Source organism: Pristiophorus japonicus, chromosome 11, assembly GCF_044704955.1.
Source record: "Pristiophorus japonicus isolate sPriJap1 chromosome 11, sPriJap1.hap1, whole genome shotgun sequence".
Lineage (NCBI taxonomy): Eukaryota > Metazoa > Chordata > Chondrichthyes > Pristiophoridae > Pristiophorus > Pristiophorus japonicus.
In genome coordinates this window covers 64,705,414-64,728,815 of record NC_091987.1, presented here as the reverse complement: position 1 = coordinate 64,728,815, position 23,402 = coordinate 64,705,414, and the positions used below count along the sequence as shown (strand labels likewise).

At 43.6% G+C, this 23,402-nt stretch overlaps 1 protein-coding gene across 6 annotated transcripts in view; it reads left to right on the top strand.

The window, feature by feature from the left end:
• Positions 1-23,402, top strand: part of dcaf6 (ddb1 and cul4 associated factor 6) — a 214,382-nt gene that overhangs the window by 132,348 nt on the left and 58,632 nt on the right. For all 6 annotated transcript variants that reach the window (XM_070893462.1, XM_070893463.1, XM_070893460.1 and 3 more), the window contains 2 exons: positions 381-496; positions 16,947-17,322. In XM_070893462.1, the coding sequence (XP_070749563.1) occupies positions 381-496; positions 16,947-17,322 (492 nt within the window). The remainder of the gene's footprint in view (positions 1-380; positions 497-16,946; positions 17,323-23,402) is intronic.

Below are 23,402 nucleotides of genomic sequence, written 5' to 3'. Positions count from 1 at the left end.
TCCCAGAGGGTTGTGAATCTGTGGAATTCTCTGCCCAAGGAAGCAGTTGAGGCTAGCTTATTGAATGTATTCAAATCACAGATAGATAGATTTTTAACCAATAAGGGAATTAAGGGTTATGGGGAGCGGGTGGCTAAGTGGAGCTAAGTCCACGGCCAGATCAGCCATGATCTTGTTGAATGGCGGAGCAGGCTCGAGGGGCTAGATGGCCTACTCCTGTTTCTAATTCTTATGTTCTTATGTTCTTATGTAAGAAATGGAATACAGCAAAATGCAGACTGCAGAAAAATTATCCCAGTGAGTGTTGGAGTTCTCCTTGCATTAGCCTGAATATTAGTTTGTTGGCCTGTTTTGACAGCTTCTTTTATTAAAAATGCTAGGAACAGTCCAGCTTCAACTTCAAGGGGAACTGGAATGCAAAGCAAGCAAAGTAATCGGGAAGAATCCCAACAAATACAAAGCCCTGGAGAGCATTCTGAAGAAATGATGAATTCAAGTAAGATTTGTTGCTCCTGGATGATCTAGTTAGATGTTTAGAATGTATGAAAAAGAGGAAAACTTACTTCTAATTAGTTAAAATAAATTTTTAGACTGGGAAAAAAAGCACTTCCAGTTTACTTTTTGAACAGCTTAATGCTAATTCACTGGGCCAAGTTACTTGTTTTATAATAATGTATACAGATAGCAAACGATGGTTTGAGGGGCCGAAATTCAGGCACGCCAGAAAGCTGGTGCACCCACGATTTTTTACTTTCTTTACCACCGGGTACGATGAGGCGGCCTTCCGAGCGATTTTTCTCCACTTTAAAATGTTTTTCTCATTGGACTGGAAGTCGGTCATAGTGGGGGCGGAAGTGCGCCAATAAGTCCTAGTGAGGGGCAGAAGTTGGGGCGGGACTGAGTCTCCGCCACTGCCACAGCGGAGGGGAGATGACGTCACGACGGGTTTGCGTCACCACGCTCTCCCCTTCCCTTAAAGGGGAGAGCATTCGGCATTCACAAACCTCGGTCCATCGGGCCACCAGGGAGGGTTTCGGCCGGGCCAGCGGCCTGACACCAAAGGGGGGATGCCAGTTGGCGGCCTGGCCAAACCCGAGGCAATAATTGGCCGGCTGATTGGGAAGTCGGTTTGCAAAAGTAACAACATGGCGGCCGCAGCAGTGGGCCCTCCCCTTGAAGGGCCGCCGCACTGCACACAGACAGGAGAAGCTGTCGGGTGCACCGTGCAGCAGCTCGTGGTTTTTTTAAAGTAAATTTGGGATGGATTACAATGTAGGTGCGTGGCAGGCTTGCGGCTGTCGGCAGCAGCAGAACGGAAGTGGGGACAAGCCCAAAAAAATCCCCGAGCTGAATTTGGGTCTGCAACGCGGCGGCCACTCGATTCCACCGCAAAACGGCGGTAACTGGCCTTACATGGACCCTGAATTTTGGCCCAAGAGAGTCAGTGAGAAACTTTTTTTTTTAAAGGCACCTTAGTATCATAAAACCTTACAATACAGAAGGAGGTAATTTAGCCCATTGTGCCTGTGCTGGCTCTTTGGAAGAGCAATACAATTAGTTTCATTCCCCACTCTTTCCCCTTGGCCTGCAAATGTTTCCTTTTTAAGTATATATCCAATTCCTTTTTGAAAGTTACTATTGAAACTGATTCCACCACCCTTTCAGGCAGTGCATTCCAGATCATCACAACTCGCTGTGTTTAAAAAAAATCTCCACATCTGCCCTCTAATTCTTTTGCCAATTATCTTAAATCTGTGTCATCTGGTTACAAACCATTGGCTGTACAGTGCTTTGGGACATCCTGAGGTCATGAAAGGCACTATATAAATGCAAGTCTTTCTTTTCTTTCTGTTCTCTCCCACCAATGGAAACAGTTTCTCTTCATTTACTCTTATCAAAACCTTCATAATTTCGAACACTTTTATTAAATTTCCCCATAACCTTCTCTGCTCTAAGGAGAACAATCCCAGCTTCTCTCTCTGCATAACTGAAGACCCTTACCCTTTTGGTAAATCTCCTCTGCACCCTTCCAAGGCCTTGACATCCTTCTTAAAGTGTGGTGCCCAGAATTGCACACAATACTCTAGTTGATGACTAACCATTGATTTAGACAGGTTGAGCATAACTTTGTTGCTTTTGTACTCTATGCATCTATTCATAAAGCCAAGGATCCCATATGCTTTTTTAACAGCTTTGTCAACTTACATAAGAATTAGGAACAGGAGTAGGCCATCTAGCCCCTCGAGCCTGCTCCACCACTCAACAAGATCATGGCTGATCTGGCCGTGGACTCAGCTCCACTTACCTGCTCGCTCCCCGTAACCTTTAATTCCCTTATTGGTTAAAAATCTATCTATCTGTGATTTGAATACATTCATAGAGCTAGCCTCAACTGCTTCCCTGGGCAGAAAATTCCACAGATTCACAACCCTCTGGGAGAAGAAATTCCTTCTCAACTCGGTTTTAAATTGGCTCCCCCGTATTTTGAGGCTGTGCCCCCTAGTTCTAGTCTCCCCGACCAGTGGAAACAACCTCTCTGCCTCTATCTTGTCTATCCCTTTCATTATTTTAAATGTTTCTATAAGATCACCCCTCATCCTTCTGAACTCCAACGAGTAAAGACCCAGTCTACTCAATCTATCATCATAAGGTAACCCCCTCATCTCCGGAATCAGCTTAGTGAATCGTCTCTGTAAACCCTCCAAAGCTAGTATATCCTTCCTTAAGTAAGGTGACCAAAACTGCACGCAGTACTCTAGGTGCGGTCTCACCAATACCCTGTACAGTTGCAGCAGGACCTCCCTGCTTTTGTACTCCATCCCTCTCGCAATGAAGGCCAACATTCCATTCGCCTTCCTGATTACCTGCTGCACCTGTTAAGTAACTTTTGGGATTCATGCACAAGGACCCCCCAGGTTCCTCCTGCCCCCTTCAAGATTTGTGTATATGAACCCCCAGGTTTCTCTGTTTCTGCACCCCCATTTAATTTATATTGTCTCTCATTCTTCCTCCAAAAATACATGACTTCACACTTCTCTCCTTCAAATTTCATCGACCACGTGCCTGCTCATTTCATCAGTCTGTCTTATATTTTGCTTTTATCATCCTGACTGTTTACTACATTTAACGTTTTGTGTCATCTACAAACTTTGAAATTGTGACCCTTAGACCCAAGTCCCAGGTCATTAAGGTGTCTTGGAAAGAGCAATGATCCTAATAGCACTGTGAGACACCACTGTATACTTCCCTCCCATCTGAAAAACAACCATTCACCATTGCTCTCTGTTTTCTGTCTCTTAGCGAGCCCTTTAATCCCATGCCATTCAACTTTGCTAACAAATCTATTATGCAGCACTTTATCAACACCTTTTGAAAGTCCATATACACAACATCTACTACACATCATCAAACCTCACCTTAATATTTCTATGGAGAGCAAATAGGGATAATTTACCTTTTTTATGTTGATTTTTCCTCAAGAACTGTTCAACATCCAAAATGTTACAAGTACTGAGAATACTGCTGTGAATTTCCAAAATTTTTGTTTTTATTTCAGATTTCCAGAGTTTGTATTTTTTTTCTTTTAATTATGGTAATGAAAATTGTGTGTCTTATTTTAATATACATTACATCATGTTGCCTATTAAGCGTATTAGTAAATTTGATTGGGAATAAAAGTAAACTTAATACCTTTAGTCGTGCATTTAATTTAAATATTTCAACATGTGTAAATTTATCTACAGACAGAATGTAAAATTTCATATAAATTATCTAGAACTAAATATAATTGATTCACAAACACTTATATTTTATTTTAAGTTGTGCACACACAACAAGCATATATAAGTGTGCTCATCAACATAAATGAATTAATCATCTTTATATACTGAAATTTATTTCATCAATCTTTTTGCTCTTTAATAATACTGGAAAATATAGTAGTCATGGGGAACGGGGGAATAATTATTCCAGTACTTAAATGAATAGCTCATTGACATCTTTCTGAAACCCGGAGAGTATATTCATTATATTGATCGAGATAGAAATTATGTTTGCATCTTTTGTAATTAGAAAATCAACTTCCTCAGTAAATCTTATTTCAAGTTGCCTTTCTGAAAATTAGATGAAGTTTTCAATTAAAAGTTGGATAAATTAGAAAATAGATTTTAATCTGGAAATTAAATAACACGTAATTCTCACATAGGTAATATTATTAAGAGTGAGCTGTGGGCAAATTAGCAAATCTCAGGTTTTTACAAATATTTAACTTTTACTAAGTTAAGACTACTTTGGATTTTGATGACCTGCTCTTGGTTATATATTCAATGAATTTATGTTCATTACAGTGAGTCATATTAGAACATAACATAAGAAATAGGAGCAGGAGTAGGCCATTTGGCCCCTTGAGCCTGCTCCGCCATGACTGATCTGATCATGGATTCAGCTCCACATCCCTGCCTGCTCCCCAAAACCCTTTATTCTTTTATCGCTCAAAAATCTGTCTATTCCGTCTTAAATATATTCAATGACCCAGCCTGCACAGCTCCCTGGGGTAGAGAATTCCACAGATTTACAACCCTCAGAGAAGAAATTCCTCCTCATCTCAGTTTTAAATGGGCGGCCCCTTATTCTGAGACTGTGCCTGCTAGTTTTAGTTTCTCCTTTGAGTGGAAATATCCTCTCTGCATCCACCTTGTCGAGCCCCCTCATTATCTTGCATGTTTCGATAAGATCACCTCTCATTCTTCTGAACTCCAATGAGTATAGGCTCAATCTATCTTCATAAGTCAACCCCCTCATCTCCGCAATCAACCTAGTGAACCTTCTCTGAACAGCCTCCAATGCAAGTATATCCTTCCTTAAATACGGAGACCAAAAATGTACGCAGTGCTCTAGGTGAGGCCTCAACAATACCCTGTACAGTTGTAGCAGGACTTCTGCTTTTATACTCCATCCCTCTTGCAATAAAGGCCAACATTCCATTTCCCTTCCTGATTACTTACTGTATCTCCATACTAATTTTTTGTGTTTCATGCACAAGGACCCCCAGGTCCCTCTATACTGCAGCATTCTGCAATTTTTCTCCATTTAAATTATAATTTGATTTACTATTTTTTCTGCCAAAGTGGATAACCTCACATTTTCCTACATTATACTCCATTTGCCAAATTTTGCCCACTCACATAGCCTGTCTTTATCCCTTTGCAGATTTTTTGTGTGCTCCTCACAATTTGCTCTCCCACCCATCTTTGAATCATCAGCAAACTTGGCTACATTACACTTGGTCCCTTCATCCAAGTCATTAATATAGATTGTAAATAGTTGAAGCCCCAGCACTGATCCCTGCGGCACCCCACTCATTATTGTTTGCCAACAGGAAAATGCCCCATTTATCCCGACTTTCTGTTTTCTGTTAGTTAGCCAACCCTCTATCCATGCTAGTATATTACCCTCAACCCCGTGAACTTTTATCTTGTGCAGTTACCTTTTATGTGGCACCTTATCGAATGCCTTCTGGAAATCCAAATACACCACATCCACTGGTTCCTCCTTATCCACCCTGCTCGTTACATCCTCAAAGAACTCCAGCAAATTTATCAAACATGATTTCCCTTTCATAAAACTTTGCTGACTCTGCTTGATTGAATCATGCTTTTCCAAATGTCCTGCTACTGCTTCCTTAATAATGGACTCCAGCATTTTCCCAACAATAGATGTTAGGCTAACTGGTCTATATTTTAGTGCTTTCTGTCTGCCTCTTTGTTTAAATAGGGGCATTACATTTGTGGTTTTCCAATCCGCTGAAACCTCTCCAGAATCCAGGGAATTTTGGTAGATTACAACCAATGCATCCACTATCTCTGCAGCCACTTCTTTTAAGACCCGAGGATGCAAGCCATCCGGTCCAGAGGACTTGTCCACTTTCAGTCCCATTATTTTACCGAGTACTACTTCTTTAGTCATAGTTGATTGTATTACGTTTCTCCCTCACTATAGCCCCTTGATTATCCACTATTGGGATGTTTTTAGTGTCTTCTACCGTGAAGACCGATACAAAATATTTGTTCAAAGTCTCTGCCATTTCCCTGTTCCCCATTATTAATTCCCCAGTCTCATCCTCTGAGGGACCAACATTTACTTTAGCCACTCTTTTCCTTTTTATGTACTCCACGCCTCCACGGAGTCGGTTTCGCCATCAAAAACGAGCTGGTCGACCGCCTCAAAGATTCCCCCTGCGTGGTTAACAAACGTCTCATGAATCTTCGACTCACCCTATCCCGGAATCAATGCATCACAGTCGTCATTGCATATGCCCCAACACTCGTTGTGACTGATGAGACCAAAGAGGGTTTTACTCCAACTTCGAAAAATCCCTGTCCCGCGTTCCCGTGAATGACAAATTGATCCTCCTCGGTGACTTCAACGCTAGGGTCGGCAAGGACACAGCCCTCTGGGGAAGCCTGATAGGCAGAGAGGGGGTAGGGAAAGCCAACTCCAGTGGTACCGTACTCCTGACAAAATGTCTAGACCATGAACTTGTCATCACCAACACTTTGGTCTGCCAGAGGGACAAATACAAGGCATCGTGGTGACACCCTCGCTCCCAACACTGGCACCTGCTCGACTACGTCATCGTCCGAGCCAGGGATCATAAGGATGTGGCGCCTCACCCGCGCCATGACAGGAGCTGATGACTGCTGGACGGACCACCACCTAATCTGATCCATCATTGACATCCAACATAGCCCCAAAACAGAGGGGACAGCAGAAGCAGTGCCACAAAAAAGTCAATGTCGGGGCACTTAAAGACCCAGCTAAGAGAGCCCTGTATTGTCAGCACCTCACAGCTAACCTGGCATGCCTTGATGACCCCGAGACGCAGAATGCCCACAGCGCTTGGTCTGCCCGCCAGGCCTCCATAACCAGTGCCTGCAAAGAGACGCTCGATCACGCAACCAGGAAACACCAGGACTGGTTTGATGAGAATGATCAGGAGATCCAAGAGCTAATAGATCGCAAGCACAGGGCCTTTCTGAGCCTTAAACAACAAACCAACCCGGGAACAGCAAAGCAGCATTACAGACGGCTTAAGGCTGAGGTCCAACAAAAAACCCGGGACCTAAAGAACCTGTGGATGGAGAAAGCACAGGAGATGCAGCAGCTGGCCGACAGCCATGATGTACGAGGATTCTTCATCGCAGTCAAGACCACCTACAGCCCAAACACCCAAGGCCCCACCCCACTGCTGGCCAAGAATGGGGAAACACTCATCAAGGATACCGAGGCAGTCGGGGCCCGCTGGAAGGAGCACTTCGAAGATCTCCTCAATTGAGACTCTGCCTTTGACTCGAGTGTTCTCGACTCCATCCTGCAGTATGCAACCGCCACCACCTCAGTAAAACCCCAACACTGCACGAGGTAGAAAAAGCCATAAGACAGCTTAAGAACAACAAGGCTACAGGAGCGGATGGAATCCCCACTGAGGCACTGAAGTATGCCGGAGAGACACTGTTGGCGCGAATACATGACCTCATCTCTCATCTGGAGGAAGGAGAGCATGCCGGTAGATTTCAGAGATGCAGTGATCATGACCATCTTTAAAAAAGGGGACAAGTCCGACTGCGGCAACTACAGAGGAATCTCCCTGTTATCAGCCACTGGGAAAATCATCGCTAGAGTCCTCCTCAACCGTCTTCTCGCTGTGGCTGAGGTACTCTTCCCGAACTCACTGTGCGGATTTCGTCCCCTACGGGGCACAACGGACATGATTTTTGCAGCGCGACAACTGCAGGAAAAATTCAGGGAACAGCACCAGCCCTTATACATGGCCTTCTTCGACCTTACAAAGGCCTTTGACACTGTCAACCGCAAGGGTCTATGGAGCGTGCTCCTCCATTTCGGATGCCCCCAAAAGTTCGGCACCATCCTCCACCTGCTCCATGACGACATGCAGGCCGTAATCCTTACCAATGGATCCATTACAGACCCAATCCACGTCCGGACTGGGGTCAAACAGGGCTGCGTCATCGCCCCAACCCTCTTTTCAATCTTTCTCGCTACCATGCTCCACCGCACAGTCAATAAGCTCCCCGTTGAAGTAGAACTAAACTACAGAACCACTGGAAACCTGTTCAACCTTCATCGTCTAAGACCACCCCAACCTCTGTCGTCGAGCTACAGTACACAGACAACACCTGTGTCTGCGCACATACAGAGGCTGAACTCCAGGACATAGTCGACGTATTTACTGAGGCGTACGAAAGCATGGGCCTTACACTAAACATCCGTAAGACTCGCCGCACAGCACTGCCCCCCAATCATCAAGATCCATGGCGCGGCTCTCGACAATGTGGACTGTTTCCCATACATCGGGAGCCTCTTATCAACAAGAGCAGACGTTGACGACGAGATTCAACACCCGCCTCCAGTGCGCCAGTGCAGCCTTTGGTCACCTGAGGAAAGGAGTGTTTGAAGACCAGGCCCTCAAATCTACCACCAAGCTCATGGTCTACAGGACTGTAGTAATAACTACTGGCTTAGAGACATGGACCATGTACAGTAGACATCTTAAGTCACTGGAGAAATACCACCAACAATGTCTCTGCAAGATCCTACAAATCCCCTGGGAGGGCAGACGCACCAACATTAGCGTCCTCGACCAGGCCAACATCCCCAGCATTGATGCACTGACCACACTTGATCAGCTCCACTGGGCAGGCCACATTGTTCGCATGCCAGTCACGAGACTCCCAAAGAAAGCGCTCTACTTGGAACTCCTTCACGGCAAACGAGCCAAAGGTGGGCAGATGAAACGTTACAAGGACACCCTCAAAGTCGCCCTGATAAAGTGCAACATTACCACTGACACCTGGGAGTCCCTGGCCACAGACCGCCCTAAATGGAGGAAGTGCATCCGGGAGGGCACTGCGCACCTCTAGTCTCATCACCGAGAGCATGCAGAAATCAAGCGCAGGTAGCGGAAAGAGCGTGCGACAAATCTGTCCCACCCACCCTTTCCCACAACTACTATCTGTCCCACCTATGACAGAGACTGTGGTTCTCGTATTGGATTTTACAGCCACCTAAGAACTCATGTTAAGAGTGGAAGCAAGTCTTCCTCGATTCCGAGGGACTGCCTATGATGATGATGACCTGTAGAAACTCTTACTGTTTTTATATTTTGTGCTAGTTTGCTTTCATCATCTATTTTCCCTCTCTTTATTATTTTTTTGTCGTTCTTTGCTGGATTTTAAATGTTCACAATCCTCTAGCCTCCCACGAGTCTTGGCCACTTTGTATTCCCTTGTTTTCAATTTGATGGTTATCTCTTCTCCTACAGACTTTCCATCTCATTGGAATATATTTTTGTTGATAGTTATGAAATATCTCCTTAAGTGTCTGCCACTGTCCCACACTTTAATCTATTTTACATAAGACCATAAGAAATAGGAGCAGGAGTAGGCCCTACGGTCCCTCGAGCCTGCTCCGCCATTTAATACAATCATGGCTGATCCACTTCCCTGCCCACTCCTCGTAACCCCTTATTCCCTTATCAGTTGAGAAACTGTCTTATCTCTCTCTCAAATTTATTCAATGTCCCAGCTTCCACAGCTCTCTGAGGCAGCGAATTCCATAGATTTACAACCATCTGAGAGAAGAAATTTCTCCTCGTCTCAGTTTTAAATGGGCGGCCCCTTATTCTAAGATTATGCCCCCTAGTCCTAGTCTCCCCTATCAGTGGAAACATCCTCTCTGCATTCACCTTGTCAAGCCCCCTCATAATCTTATACATTTCGATAAGATCACCTCTCATTCGACTGAATTCCAATGAGTAGAGGCTCAACCTCCTCAACCTTTACTCATAAATCAACCCCCTCATTTCCGGAATCAACCTAGTGAACCTTCTCTGAATTGCCTCCAAAGCAAGTATATCCTTTCGTAAATATGGAAACCAAAACTGCATGCAGTATTCCAGGTATTACTAAGCAAGACTTCCCTGCTTTTATACTCCATCCCCTTTGCAATAAAGGCCAAGATTCCATTGGCCTTCCTGATCACTTGCTGTACCTTTTGTGTTTCATGCACAAGTACCTCCAAGTCCTGCTGTACTGCAGCACTTTGCAATCTTTCTCCATTTAAATAATAACTTGCTCTTTGATTTTTTTTCTGCCAAAGTGCATGATCTCACACTTGCCAACATTATACTCCATCTGCCAAATTTTTGCCCATTCACTTAGCCTGTCTATGTCCTTTTGCAGATTTTTTGTGTCCTCCTCACACATTGCTTTTCCCAGTCCACTTTAGCCAACTCTGCCTTCATACTTTGGTAGTCTCCTTTGTTTAAGCTTGGGACACTGGTTTGAGATCCAATTTTCTCACCCTCCAACTGAATTTGAAATTCAACCATGCTATGTTCACTCATTCCTAGAAGATCCTTTACTCGGAGATCGTTTATTAATCCTGTCTCATTACACAGTACCGGATCTAAGATAGTCTGCTCTCTGGTTGGTTCCGCAACATACTGTTCAAGGAAACTATCCCGGATACACTCTGTGAACTCTTCCTCAAGGCTACCCTGGCCAATTTGCTTTGTCCAATCAATATGAAGGTTAAAATCGCCTATGACTATTGCCGTTCCTTTTTTACAAGCTTCCATTATTTCTTGATTTATACTCCGTCCAACAGTGTAGCTACTGTTAGGGGGCCTATAGTCTATGCCCACCAGCGACTTTTTCCCCTTATTATTCCTTATCATGACCCAAACTGATTCAACATCTTGATCTTTTGAGCCAATATCATTTCTCACGACTGCACTGATCTCATCCTTTATTAACAGAGCTACCCCACCTCCTTTTCCTTTCTGTCTGTCCTTCCGAATTGTCAAATACCCCTGAATATTTAGTTCCCAGCTTTGGTCACCTTGCAACCACGTCTCTGTAATGGCTATCAGATCATACCCATTTGTATCTATTTGTGCTGTTAGCTCAACTGTTTTGTTACGAATGCTGTGTGCATTCAGATAAAGAGCTTTTAAATTTGGGTTTTTCACATTTTTTCCTGCTTTGACCGCACTTTCTGATACACTTTTTTATGTTTATACATTCTGTCCCTTCCTGTCACGCTCTGGTTTTCATTTCCCCCGGTGCTACCCTGCCATAGTGCCTTCTCCTTATGCTTTGATTTTTAAAATTTCCGCTCACCCCCCCCCCCCCCACTAATTCGTTTAAAGCCCTCTCTACAGCCCTAGTTATTCAATTTGCCAGAAATCTAGTTCCACGGTCTAAGTGAGGCCCATCCCAACGGAACAGCTCCCTCTTACCCCAGTACTGATGTCAGTGTCCCACGAACCAAAACCCATTTCTCCCATACCAGTCTTTAAGCTACGTGTTTAACTCTCGAATCTTATTTACCCTATGCAAATTTGCTCATGGCTCAGGCAGTAATCCAGAGATTATTACTTTTCTAGTTCTGTATTTTAATTTGGCCCCTAGCTGCTTATAATCCCTCAGCAGAACCTCTTTGTTTGCCTTACCTATGTCGTTGGTACCCACGTGGACCACGACAACTGGATCTTCCCCCTCCCATTCCAAGTTCCTCTCCAGCCCAAAGGAAATGTCCTTAGCCCTGGCACCGAGTATGCAACACAGTCTTCGGGACCCACGCTCTCGGCTGCAGAGAACAATATCCCCCTAATGATTCTGTCCCCTACCAGTACAACATTTATTTTTACTCCCCCCACTTGAATGGCCTCTGTACTACGGTGCTGTTGTCAGTTTGCTCATCATAGAAACATAGAAACATAGAAAATAGGTGCTGGAGTAGGCCATTCAGCCCTTTGAGTCGGCACCGCCATTCAATGAGTTCATGGCTGAACATGCAACTTCAGTACCCCATTCCTGCTTTCTCGCCATACCCCTTGATCCCCCGAGTAGTAAGGACTAAGGACTACATCTAACTCCTTTTTGAATATATTTAGTGAATTGGCCTCAACAACTTTCTGTGGTAGAGAATTCCACAGGTTCACCACTCTCTGGGTGAAGAAGTTTCTCCTCATCTCGGTCCTAAATGGCTTACCCCTTATCCTTAGACTGTGACCCCTGGTTCTGGACTTCCCCAACATTGGGAACATTCTTCCTGCATCTAACCTGTCTAAACCCATCAGAATTTTAAACGTTTCTATGAGATCCCCTCTCATTCTTCTGAACTCCAGTGAATACAAGCCCAGTTGATCCAGTCTTTCTTGATATGTCAGTCCCGCCATCCTGGGAATCAGTCTGGTGAACCTTCGCTGCACTCCCTCAATAGCATGAACATCCTTCCTCAAGTTAGGAGACCAAAACTGTACACAATACTCCAGGTGTGGCCTCACCAAGGCCCTGTACAACTGTAGTAACACCTCCCTGCCCCTGTACTCAAATCCCCTCGCTATGAAGGCCAACATGCCATTTGCTTTCTTAACCGCCTGCTGGACCTGCATGCCAATCTTCAATGACTGATGTACCATGACACACAGGTCTCGTTGCACCTCCCCTTTTCCTAATCTGTCACCGTTCAGATAATAGTCTGTCTCTCTGTTTTTACCACCAAAGTGGATAACCTCACATTTATCCACATTATACTTCATCTGCCATGCATTTGCCCACTCACCTAACCTATCCAAGTCGCTCTGCAGTCTCATAGCATCCTCCTCGCAGCTCACACTGCCACCCAACTTAGTGTCATCCGCAAATTTGGAGATACTACATTTAATCCCCTCGTCTAAATCATTAATGTACAGTGTAAACAGCTGGGGCCCCAGCACAGAACCTTGCGGTACCCCACTAGTCACTGCCTGCCATTCTAAAAAGTCCCCATTTACTCCTACTCTTTGCTTCCTGTCTGACAACCAGTTCTCAATCCATGTCAGCACACTACCCCCAATCCCATGTGCTTTAACTTTGCACATTAATCTCTTGTGTGGGACCTTGTCGAAAGCCTTCTGAAAGTCCAAATATACCACATCAACTGGCTCTCCGTTGTCCACTCTACTGGAAACATCCTCAAAAAATTCCAGAAGATTTGTCAAGCATGATTTCCCTTTCACAAATCCATGCTGACTTGGACTATCATGTCACCTCTTTCCAAATGCACTGCTATGACATCCTTAATAATTGATTCCATCATTTTACCCACTACCGATGTCAGGCTGACTGGTCTATAATTCCCTGTTTTCTCTCTCCCTCCTTTTTTTAAAAGTGGTGTTACATTGGCTACCCTCCACTCGATAGGAACTGATCCAGAGTCTATGGAATGTTGGGAAATGACTGTCAATGCATCCGCTATTTCCAAGGCCACCTCCTTAAGTACTCTGGGATGCAGTCCATCAGGCCCTGGGGATTTATCGGCCTTCAATCCCATCAATTTCCCCAACACAATTTCCCGACTAATAAGGATTTCCCTCAGTTCCTCCTCCTTACTAGACCCTCTGACCCCTTTTATATCCGGAAGGTTGTTTGTGTCCTCCTTAGTGAATACCGAACCAAAGTACTCGTTCAATTGGTCTGCCATTTCTTTGTTCCCAGTTATGACTTCCCCTGATTTTGACTGCAGGGGACCTACATTTGTCTTTACTAACCTTTTTCTCTTTACATATCTATAGAAGCTTTTGCAGTCCGTCTTAATGTTCCCTGCAAGCTTCCTCTCGTATTCTATTTACCCTGCCCTAATCAAACCCTTTATCCTCCTCTGCTGAGTTCTAAATTTCTCCCAGTCCCCGGGTTCGCTGCTATTTCTGGCCAATTTGTATGCCACTTCCTTGGCTTTAATACTATCCCTGATTTCCCTTGATAGCCACGGTTGAGCGACCTTCCCTTTTTTATTTTTACGCCAAACAGGGATATACAATTGTTGTCGTTCATCCATGCGGTCTCTAAATGTCTGCCATTGTCCATCCACTGTCAACCCCTTAAGTATCATTCGCCAATCTATCCTAGCCAATTCACGCCTCATACCTTCAAAGTTACCCTTCTTTAAATCCTAATGTAGAATTCCACCATATTATGGTCACTGTTCCCCAAGGGGCCTCGCACAACGAGATTGCTAATTAATCCTCTCTCATTACACAACACCCAGTCTAAGATGGCCTGCCCCCTAGTTGGTTCCTCGACATATTGGTCTAGAAAACCATCCCTTATGCACTCCAGGAAATCCTCCTCCACCGTATTGCTTCCAGTTTGGCTAGCCCAATCTATATGCATATTAAAGTCACCCATGATAACTGCTGCATCTTTATTGCATGCACCCCTAATTTCCTGTTTGATGCCCTCCTCAACATCACTGCTACTATTTGGAGGTCTGTACACAACTCCCACTAACGTTTTTTGCCCTTTGGTGTTCTGCAGCTCTACCCATATAGATTCCACATCATCCAAGCTAATGTCCTTCCTGACTATTGCATTAATCTCCTCTTTAACCAGCAGTGCTACCCCACCTCCTTTTCCTTTTATTCTATCCTTCCTGAATGTTGAATACCCTTGGATGTTGAGTTCCCAGCCCTGATCATCCTGGAGCCACGTCTCTGTAATCCCAATCACATCATATTTGTTAACATCTATTTGCACAGTTAATTCATCCACCTTATTACGGATACTCCTTGCATTACGACACAAAGCCTTCAGGCTTGTTTTTTTAACACCCTTTGTCCTTTTAGAATTATGATGTAGTGTAGCCCTTTTTGTTTCTTGCCTTTGTTTACTCGGCCTTCCACTATTGCTTTTTACCTTTCTACCATCTGTTTCTGACTCCATATTACTTTGCCCTGTCTCGCTGCATAGGTTCCCATCCCCCTGCCATATTAGTTTAAACACTCCTGAACTGCATTAGCAAATGTTACCTCTAGGACATCAGTTCCAGTCCTGCCCAAGTGCAGACCGTCCCTTTTGTACAGGTCCCACTTCCCCCAGAACTGGTTCCAGTGTCCCAGGAATTTGAATCACTCCCTCTTGCACAACTGCTCAAGCCACGTATTTATTCTAACTATCCTGCTACCTCTACTCTGATTAGCATGTGGCACTGGTAGCAATCCAGAGATTACTACCTTTGAGGTCCTACTTTTTAATTTAACTCCTAGCTCCCTAAATTCAGCTTTTAGGACCTCTTCCAGCTTCTTACCTATATCATTGGTACCTACATGTGCCACGACAACTGGCTGTTCACCCTTCCTCTCCAGAATGCTCTGCAGCCGCTCCGAGACATCCTTGACCCTTGCACCAGGGAGGCAACATACCATCCTGGAGTCTCGGTTACGGTCGCAGAAACTCCTATCTATTTCCCTTACAATAGAGTCCCCTATCACTATAGCTCTCCCACTCTTTTTCCCGCCCTTCATCCTCCCTGCAGTGCTGAAGATTAAATTATTTTACACTTTTAACACTCGTTGCTTCTATCACGCATTTCTAGGTCAGATATAGCATCGGATAAATCCAAGGTAAAGTCCTTCTTGTTGTGTGCTACAATCCCTACTCTTTCATTGTACGGATGTGACCTCTATTTCTGCATTAGCCATCTTGTGGCCTCTGTGAGTGAGACTGCAGAGTGCTAGGTTATGGTCAATTTTGTTGTCTGCGTATGCCCATTTGGAGCCATGTTAAGGCAAATTGAATTCATAGAACTTGGGAATCTTAACAGACATTAGGAAAAATAAACTGTAATCCCATCAGTTTAGGCTAGATTCAGTCCCTGCTTTCTCACCCAGTCAATTTTTATTGAATTATTCCTTTCATTATACAAGAGCCTCGTACTTTAGACTTCTGTGTTTATAATGGAAGCTAGCAAGCAAGTAACTGCAGAATGTGGCTGGAACCACAATGAAATAGAATTAAACAGTTTTTTAATGGATCTAGTAAGTTAGTAGGGCTGGTGAGATCCATTCAGTTCTTGACAGATAATATGTTCAAATACCAATAGTCCAGTGGAGAGTGTGGTAGTGGTGTGTCTTTCTGATCCACCAGCTGCCCATGGTCTTCAACTTGTATTTCTATTTGATCTACTTTTGCAGTGGCCTGGATTTTGCAATGGTAATGACAGCGAAACTGTCAGCATTCGTCGTCATTATCTCAGTGAAACTGGCAGCAACTTCACGATTTAGCGCATGTGGAGATAAACGTGGAAATCCAGAAGTTGCAGTCAGTTATTCTTTGCTCGGCCACAGCATTCGCCGTGGAACTCCCCAGAGCTGGCAATCAATTGAAATCAAACTGAAGGATGAGAACTTCCTCTCTTACGCTGGAATATCGCTGTTAAACCATCCAACACTGCCCCGTCCCCCCCCCCCCCAAAAAAAAAAGTTAAGCCTTATTGAAAGAGGTGTAACTGGAGTTTTAGCAGCATATTGAGTGCTAAACAATCGTTCTGACCCTGATAAACGAATTTTATCCATTTTTCCATTAATATGATTAAGAATTACATGGTTTTTTAATAATATATATTATTTTGAGTTTGTTTGGTATTTCAGCATCTATCTTAATCCTGTGTGAATGTCCTAATTTTTATTTTGCTCTCTGTAAAATTTGTTAAGTAATTTTGAATCTGTGCATTTTACTTCCTGCTTTGCTGTCTGTGAGAATTGTTCAATATGATTGGCTGCTTAGCCTGTTTGATGACATCACTGTTGCTGGACACTGGAAATTCACTTGATTTGGCACCAGAATGAAACAAAGGTCGGGAGAGCTGAAATTCATGCCACGGAGATCGCTCGATCTTTGTGGGCAGCTGTCTGTGATTTTGATTGGTAATTATCCCTTGGATTTATGGAGAGAATCGGAAGCTTCATGTGATCCTTAAAATGCAACTGAAAATTTTCCATTGAACTTCAGGTTTAGCTTATTTCATGAATTGACCCTTTGAACTTGAATTTGAAACCAAAGTCTATTTTGATTCATTACTATGCCATATTTGTTTTCTTGTAGATGTTTCGACAACTGAATCATCTGAACAGTCAGGTAAACGAGTATGCAAAGTGAGACATGTGGAGGTAGATGAAACCAATAAAGAAGAAAGTACAATGAAAGAGAGCAGGGACAATGTAATTGATTATAGCTGCCAGTCTGCCCCAGCAGGTTTAGATGGGGGAAGCTTACAGCAGCAAGAAGAAGCATCTTGCCAAAGTACAGAAAGTAATGAGAGCTGCAACAGAATGACTGAATCCACGCAGCAATCGGAACCAGTAAGATTGAGTAATCAGGACGAGTCTACTAGAACATCTGCCAATCGGGAAACTGATGACAGTGATGACGATCCTATTTTAATTCCATCTTCAAGGTTTAGGTCAGGACCAGGACATAGGTAAGATATGTGCCACTTGTTTATAAATTTACCCCAGTTATTAATGTGTTCACCCTACTGAATTGTTTGTGAATCTTTTATTTAAAGCAGAAATGTGGATCAACTTTAAAATTCATACAATTGAAAAATAGATTTTAATTGAGAATAAATATGCAAAGTTTAAAATGCCCTCATGGTATAGGTTTCAGGATTATGATTCAAAGTTGGTTGTGCTCAAATCAGATTGCTAGAATTCTGGTTACAACAGCATTTCTTGCAAAAAAAACATTACTTTATTATGCTTAATTTAACATTTGTGCTTAATGTTCTACATTAAGCACTCATGAAGCATACGCTCCACTTCAATTCAGGTTTGCAGTAGGCAGTACTTTAGATTGACTTAGCTCCCCTTAATGGTTTGAAGTTCTGTTGTGGTTCATATACTATTTTCTAAATAATTTAAAAGTTTATGTCATGGAATCCACCACACAAGCCCTTAGTAAAAAGGATGATAGTTAACATATTTTTAATGATCACTTGAATTTTCCTAAATCATTGAAGACTAGTTTCATTCCAATTCTAATCCAGATGAGTTGAAAGGTCACTTAATACTTTTCTTCTTCTTCTTAGTATTAACAACTACACAGCCAAAGCTGTTGAGGTTACAAACTACACTTTTATGGAGTACCATTGGGATACTTTGCATCACTTCCAATAAGCATATGAAAAGAATGGAGAGAAGACTATTGGGGCAATGCAACCTGACAATGCAACATCGCGTAGCCCTAACCCTCGCTAACTAATAGTAATGCTAACTCCTGGGGGAGATGAAAAAAAAACCCTGGAAAATTTCAGAAAAAGATTGAAAAATTGCTCTTACTCCATTAGATGAAGAGCAATAATGAAAACTTGCATTTATATAATGGCACCAAGGTTCTGAGGAGACTGAAAACGTCATACAGTCACATTTTCCAATCTAACCACTCTAGTTCCATTAAGTCTGTTGGGTGTAGCGGGGTGAGAGCGGTTTAGTTGCCTTCTACTTCGCATGCTTGACCATTATTATTCAGCCTCCCAGCCATGGTCTACTGGAAGTGTCCAAGTGCTGCAGAGCCCCCAGGGGCCATTATGTGGAAATGCAGCATGATTCACCAACAATTTATTTTCAATATCAAAGAACTGCTTTGCCATGTTAATGTTACCATGACATATCGGACATGGAAAATGTGTTTTTTCTGTGCCACCTACAGGTGTGACTGGTACTGCCTGTACATGTTGCTACTTTACAATGGTTTTTTCTGTAGGGCCTGGCGCACAAATTTTCAATGCATTTGAAATGGGATGTTGTGACCTTCTCAGCATTTGTAATATATACCAGGATGATTAAGCTGGAAAACATCCAAAAGCACTTTACAGAATGGAATAGAAAACATTAAAGAAGAAGTAAAGAGTGAACATTAAGGAATGCAGCTCTTCATTGCGGTCCCAATTTGAACCCTTCCCATTCATGATTACTTTCTACTTGCACAATTTCAACCAACTCCCACAGCAGTCCACTATTTCCCAACTAATACTATGAAATGTTGAATCTAGGAACATCTCAATTGGGAGTAGGCCATTCAGCCATTGAATCTGTTCCGCCATTCAGTTAAATCATGGCTGATCTGTATCTTAACTCCATTTACCTGCCTTGGATCCATATCCCTTAATACTTTTACCGAACAAAAATCTACCAATCTCAGTTTAGAAATTTTCGATTGACCTAACCTCAACAGCTTTTTGAGCAATAGGGTTCCAGATTTCCACTACCCTTTGTGTGAAGAAGTGCTCCCTGATATCATCCCCTAATAGCCTAGCTCTAATTTTAACTTTATTCCCCTTGTTCTGGACTCTTCCACCAGAGGAAATAGTTTCTCTCTATCTACCCTATCACGGCCTAGAAATTCGGTTCCATAGCACCCGTTGTTTGTGCGCTACTGGTGCCGAATTAGGACCAAAATGGCATCCAAGCAGGCGCGCGCACCTCTGGTGCAAGTTGCTCTGGACACCATCTTGGTGAGGGCAGTAGGTCGGTGCTAGAAATATGATAAACAGGCAGATCATGATGTCAAGCAGCGTGCATTGCTGATTTGATGCCAGTGCTGCCATTTTCATTGTCATCGCTGGAGCTATCACCCTCTCTTATCCTCACATAGCTGAACATGTGTTCAGCAGCAAGAAGGACCCCCCACCAGCGCTAATTAAAGGGATCATCACCAACTTTCAGGTAACTTGCTTTTTGATTTTGATTGGCTCTGTGTACATTTGTGGAACTGTTTGGAGCTTTCTATAGTTCCTTAAAGTTGGTGAGGTGACAGGGAGTGGTGCTGCAAGTGGAGAAGGCCTTGGTTCTGACTTCAAGGGTTCTAATCAGACCACTTGCTCCCAATCATGACAGTGTTACCCGCAATTGTTTTTTTGTGCGAGTGGCCCATTCAAATTACTGTGCATGTGCGTTTTTTGAATTGGAAAGTCATGGAGCCAGGACCTGCAGATCGCTGCACAGCTGTGCACCTAAACAGGAAAGTTGGCCATGGGTGCTCGTTGTTATCCCCCTTGGCCAGCAGCATGACAGGGAGATGGAACAGCAGCAGCAAAGAGAATAAGCTGCTTGCGGAGCGAGGAGGAAGAGGGGAAGAAGGAGCCTCAGCAGGAAGTCTTGCCCACCCTAGGGTCTTCCGAGAGAAATTCACTTACCTCAACTTGAGCCAGGAGTGGCGTGTGAGCTGTCTGCGCTTTGCAAAGGAGGTGCTCACAGAACTCTGCTACCTCTTGCAACCAGACCTGAAGCCTCACTCCTGGGCAAGGACAGCGCTGCCAGTGGCTGTGAAGGTGACCATGGCTCTGAATTTCTTCGCATCAGGATCCTTCCAGGCTGGAATAGGCGACATCTGTAACATCTCATGGTTCACTGTTTACTGCTGCATAAGAGAGTGACAGAGGCTCTTTATGCCAGGAGAGGGAACGTCATGTTTTTTTTCTGACCAGAGTTAAGCAAACTGAGTGTTCACATGGCTTTGCCAGGCTAGCGGACTTCCCCATGGTGCAGGGTGCCATTAACTGCATGCATATGACTTTGTGGGCACTGTGTATAAATGCTGAGATGTACCACAACCGCAAAGATAACCACTCGCTGAATGAGCAGTTGTGGAACGACCATGCTCAGCACAACATGATAGTGAATGCCTAGTATCCTGGCAGCAGTCATGATTTTATTCTGCTCCAATCCGTTGTTTCCCTCAGTCTTTGAGCCACCAAGACAAACCAGAGTGTGGCTACTGGGCGACAAGGGCTATCCATTACCTGGCTCATGACTCCGCTCCGCAACCCAACAACATGTGGCCAGCATGTGAAAATGAGAGCCATGCTATGTATGGCTTTTTACAAGTATGTAAAAAAGAAGAGAGTAACAAAAGTAAGCGTTGGTCCCTTAGATGCTGAAACAGGAGAAATTATATTGGGGAACAAGGAAATGGCAGAGGGTTTAAAACAAATAGTTTGTATATGTCTTCACAGTAGAAGACACAAAAAGTATACCAAGGGGCTAATGAGAGCGAGGAACTTAAAGCAATCAATATCAGTAGAGAAAAAGTACTTGAAAAACTAATGGGACTAAAAGCCAACAAATCCCCTGGAGTTCTAAAAGAGGTGGCTGCAGAGATAGTGTAAGCATTGTTTGTGATCTTCCAAAATTCCTGAGATTCAGGAAAGGTCCCAGCGAATTGGAAGATAGCAAATGTAACCCCACTATTCAAGAAAGGAGGGAGAGAGAAAACCGGGAACTACAGGCCAGTTAGCCTGACATCGGTCATCGGGAAAATGCTAGAATCCATTATTAAGGAAGTGGTAACAGGGTACTTTTATATTTAAAAAAAAAATCATATGATTAGGCAGAGTTGGTTTTATGAAAGGGAAATCGTGTTTGACAAATTTATTAAGCGTTTTAACAGGGTAGATAAAGGGGAACCAGTAGATGCAGTCTATTTCCAAAAGGCATTCGATAAGGTGCCACATAAAAGGTTGTTTAGCAAGATAAGGGCTCATGGGGTTGGGGTAAGATATTAGCATGAATAAAGAATTGGTTAACAGGCAGAAAACCGAGAATAGGGATAAATGGGTCATTTTCAGATTGGCAGGCTGTAACTAGTGGGGTGCCACAAGGATCAGTGCTCAGGCCACAGCTATTTACAATCTATAATAATGACTTAGATGAAGGGATTGAGTGTAATGTATCCAAGTTTACTGACAATACCAAACTAGGTGGAGTACCCAAAGACCCTGCAAAGGGATATAAACAGGTTAAGTGAGTGGGCAATGGGGTGGCAGATGGAATATAATGTGTGAAAATGTGAGGTTATTCACTTCGGTAGGAAGAATAGAAAAACAGAATATTTTTTAAATGGTGAGAAACTATTAAGTGCTAGTGCTCAGAGAGATTTGAGTGTCCTAGTACACGAAACAGTCAGCATGCAGGTACAGCAAACAAGTAGGAAGGCAAATGGCATGTTGACCTTTATTGTTAGAGGGTTGGAGTACAAGGAAATCTTGCTACAACTGTACAGGGCTCTGGTGAGACCACACTTGGAGTACTATGCACAGTTTTGGTCTCCTTATTTAAGGAAGAATATACTTGCCTTGGAGACAGTGCAACAAAGGTTCACTAGATTGATCCTTGGGATGAGAGGCTTGTCCTATGAGGAGAGATTGAGCAGATTTGGCCTATACTCTCTGGAGTTTAGAAGAATGCAAGGTTATCTCATTGAAATTCTATGGGGGATTGACATGATAGATGCTGAGAGATTGTTTTCCGTGGCTGGAGAGTCCAGAACTAGGGGGCATAGTCTCAGGATAAGGGGCTGGCTTTTTAAGACTGAGAAGTGGAGAAATTTCTTCACTCAGAGGGTTGTAAATCTTTGGAATTTTTTGCCCCAAAGTGTTGTGGATGCTCGGTCATTGGGTATATTCAAGACAGAGATCTATAGATTTTTGCACACCAGAGGAATTAAGGGATATGGGGATAGAAACATAGAAAATAGATGCAGGAGTAGGCCATTAGGCCCTTCGAGCCTGCACCGCCATTCAATAAGATCATGGCTGATCATTCCCTCAGTACCTCTTTCCTGCTTTCTCTCAATACCCCTTGATCTCTTTAGCCGTAACGGCCATATCTAACTCCCTCTTGAATACATCCAATGAACTGGCATCAACAACTCTCTGCGGCAGGGAATTCCACATGTTAACAACTCTCTGAGTGAAGAAGTTTCTCCTCATCTCAGTCTTAAATGGCCTATCCCTTATCCTAAGACTCTATCCCCTAGTTCTGGACTTCCCCAACATCGAGAACATTCTTCCCGCATCTAACCTGTCCAGTCCCGTCAGAATCTTATACATTTCTATGAGATCCCTTCTCGTCCTTCTAAACTCCAGTGAATAAAAGCCCAGTTGATCCAATCTCTCGTCATATGTTAGTCCAGCCATCCCTGGAATCAGTCTGGTGAACCTTCGCTGCACTCCCTCAATAGCAAGAACATCCTTCCTCAGATTAAGAGACCAAAACTGAACACAATATTCCAGGTGAGGCCTCACCAAGGCCCTGTACAGCTGCAGTAAGACCTCCCTGCTCCTATACTCAAATCCTCTAGCTATGAAGGCCAACATACCATTTTCCTTCTTCGCCGCCTGCTGTACCTGCATGCCAACTTTCAATGACTGATGAACCATGACACACAGATCTCGTTGCACCTCCTCTTTTCCTAATCTGCCGCCATTCAGATAATATTCTGCCTTTGTGTTTTTGCCCCCAAAATGGATAACCTCACATTTATCCACATTATATTGCACCTGCCATGCATTTGCCCACTCACCTAACCTGTCCAAGTTACCCTGCAGCCTCTTAGCATCCTCCTCACAGCTCACACCGCCACCCAGTTTAGTGCCATCTGCGAACTTGGAGATATTACATTCAATTCCTTCATCTAAATCGTTAATGTATATTGGAAAGAGCTGGGGTCCCAGCACTGAGCCCTGCGGCACTCCACTCGTCACTGCCTGACATTCTGAAA